The sequence below is a fragment of the Eimeria mitis genome, genomic scaffold, assembly GCF_000499745.2.
Source record: "Eimeria mitis Houghton genomic scaffold, Emh_scaff431, whole genome shotgun sequence".
NCBI classification, from domain to species: Eukaryota; Apicomplexa; class Conoidasida; order Eucoccidiorida; family Eimeriidae; genus Eimeria; species Eimeria mitis.
The window spans coordinates 7,796-8,292 of NW_013572630.1; the positions used below are offsets into that span (position 1 = coordinate 7,796).

The following is a 497-nucleotide window of genomic DNA, read 5'->3' on the forward strand; positions in this document are numbered from 1 at the left end:
TGCTGCTGCTGCTGTCTGTGTTGCCGTTATGCAGCCCATTGCTCTTCTGGGGATTCGGAGCTGCGTGCTGTCGCCTTGCAGATTGTGAGCCGCCTTTGCTGCTGCTATTGCTGCTGCTGATGCCACTGATGCTGCTGCAGCAGCAGCAGCAAAAGCGGCTGAAAATATGCAGAGCGAGCAGCAAATGCTAGGAACTTTGCGGCTGCTGCTGCTGCTGTTTGTGCTGACGATGTGGCTTGTGCTGCTGCTGCTGCTGTTGCTGCTGCTGCTGCTGTTGCTGCTGCTGCTGCTGCTGCTGCTGCAGGGACGAGTCTGGGGAGTTTTTTATCCGGGAGGCGCCGCAAGACCCGCAGCTGTCAAGTTGGCGATCGAGGTAAAGACAGACGCAGCAACAGCAGCAGCAGCAGCAGCAGCAGCAGCATCTCTGTTGCTGCTGCTGCTGCTTGTTGTGCCGTTGCTTGCGCTGCTAATACCATTCGTGCTGCAGTTGCTGTCTA

At 57.3% G+C, this 497-nt stretch overlaps 1 protein-coding gene across 1 annotated transcript in view; it reads left to right on the forward strand.

Moving 5' to 3' along the window:
* EMH_0012000 (uncharacterized protein) overlaps positions 1 to 497 on the forward strand; it is a gene marked incomplete at both ends in the record, with an annotated part of 2,560 nt that overhangs the window by 469 nt on the left and 1,594 nt on the right. Inside the window, one exon of the mRNA XM_013499424.1 lies at positions 305 to 373. Coding sequence (XP_013354878.1) covers positions 305 to 373 — 69 coding nt within the window. The remainder of the gene's footprint in view (positions 1 to 304; positions 374 to 497) is intronic.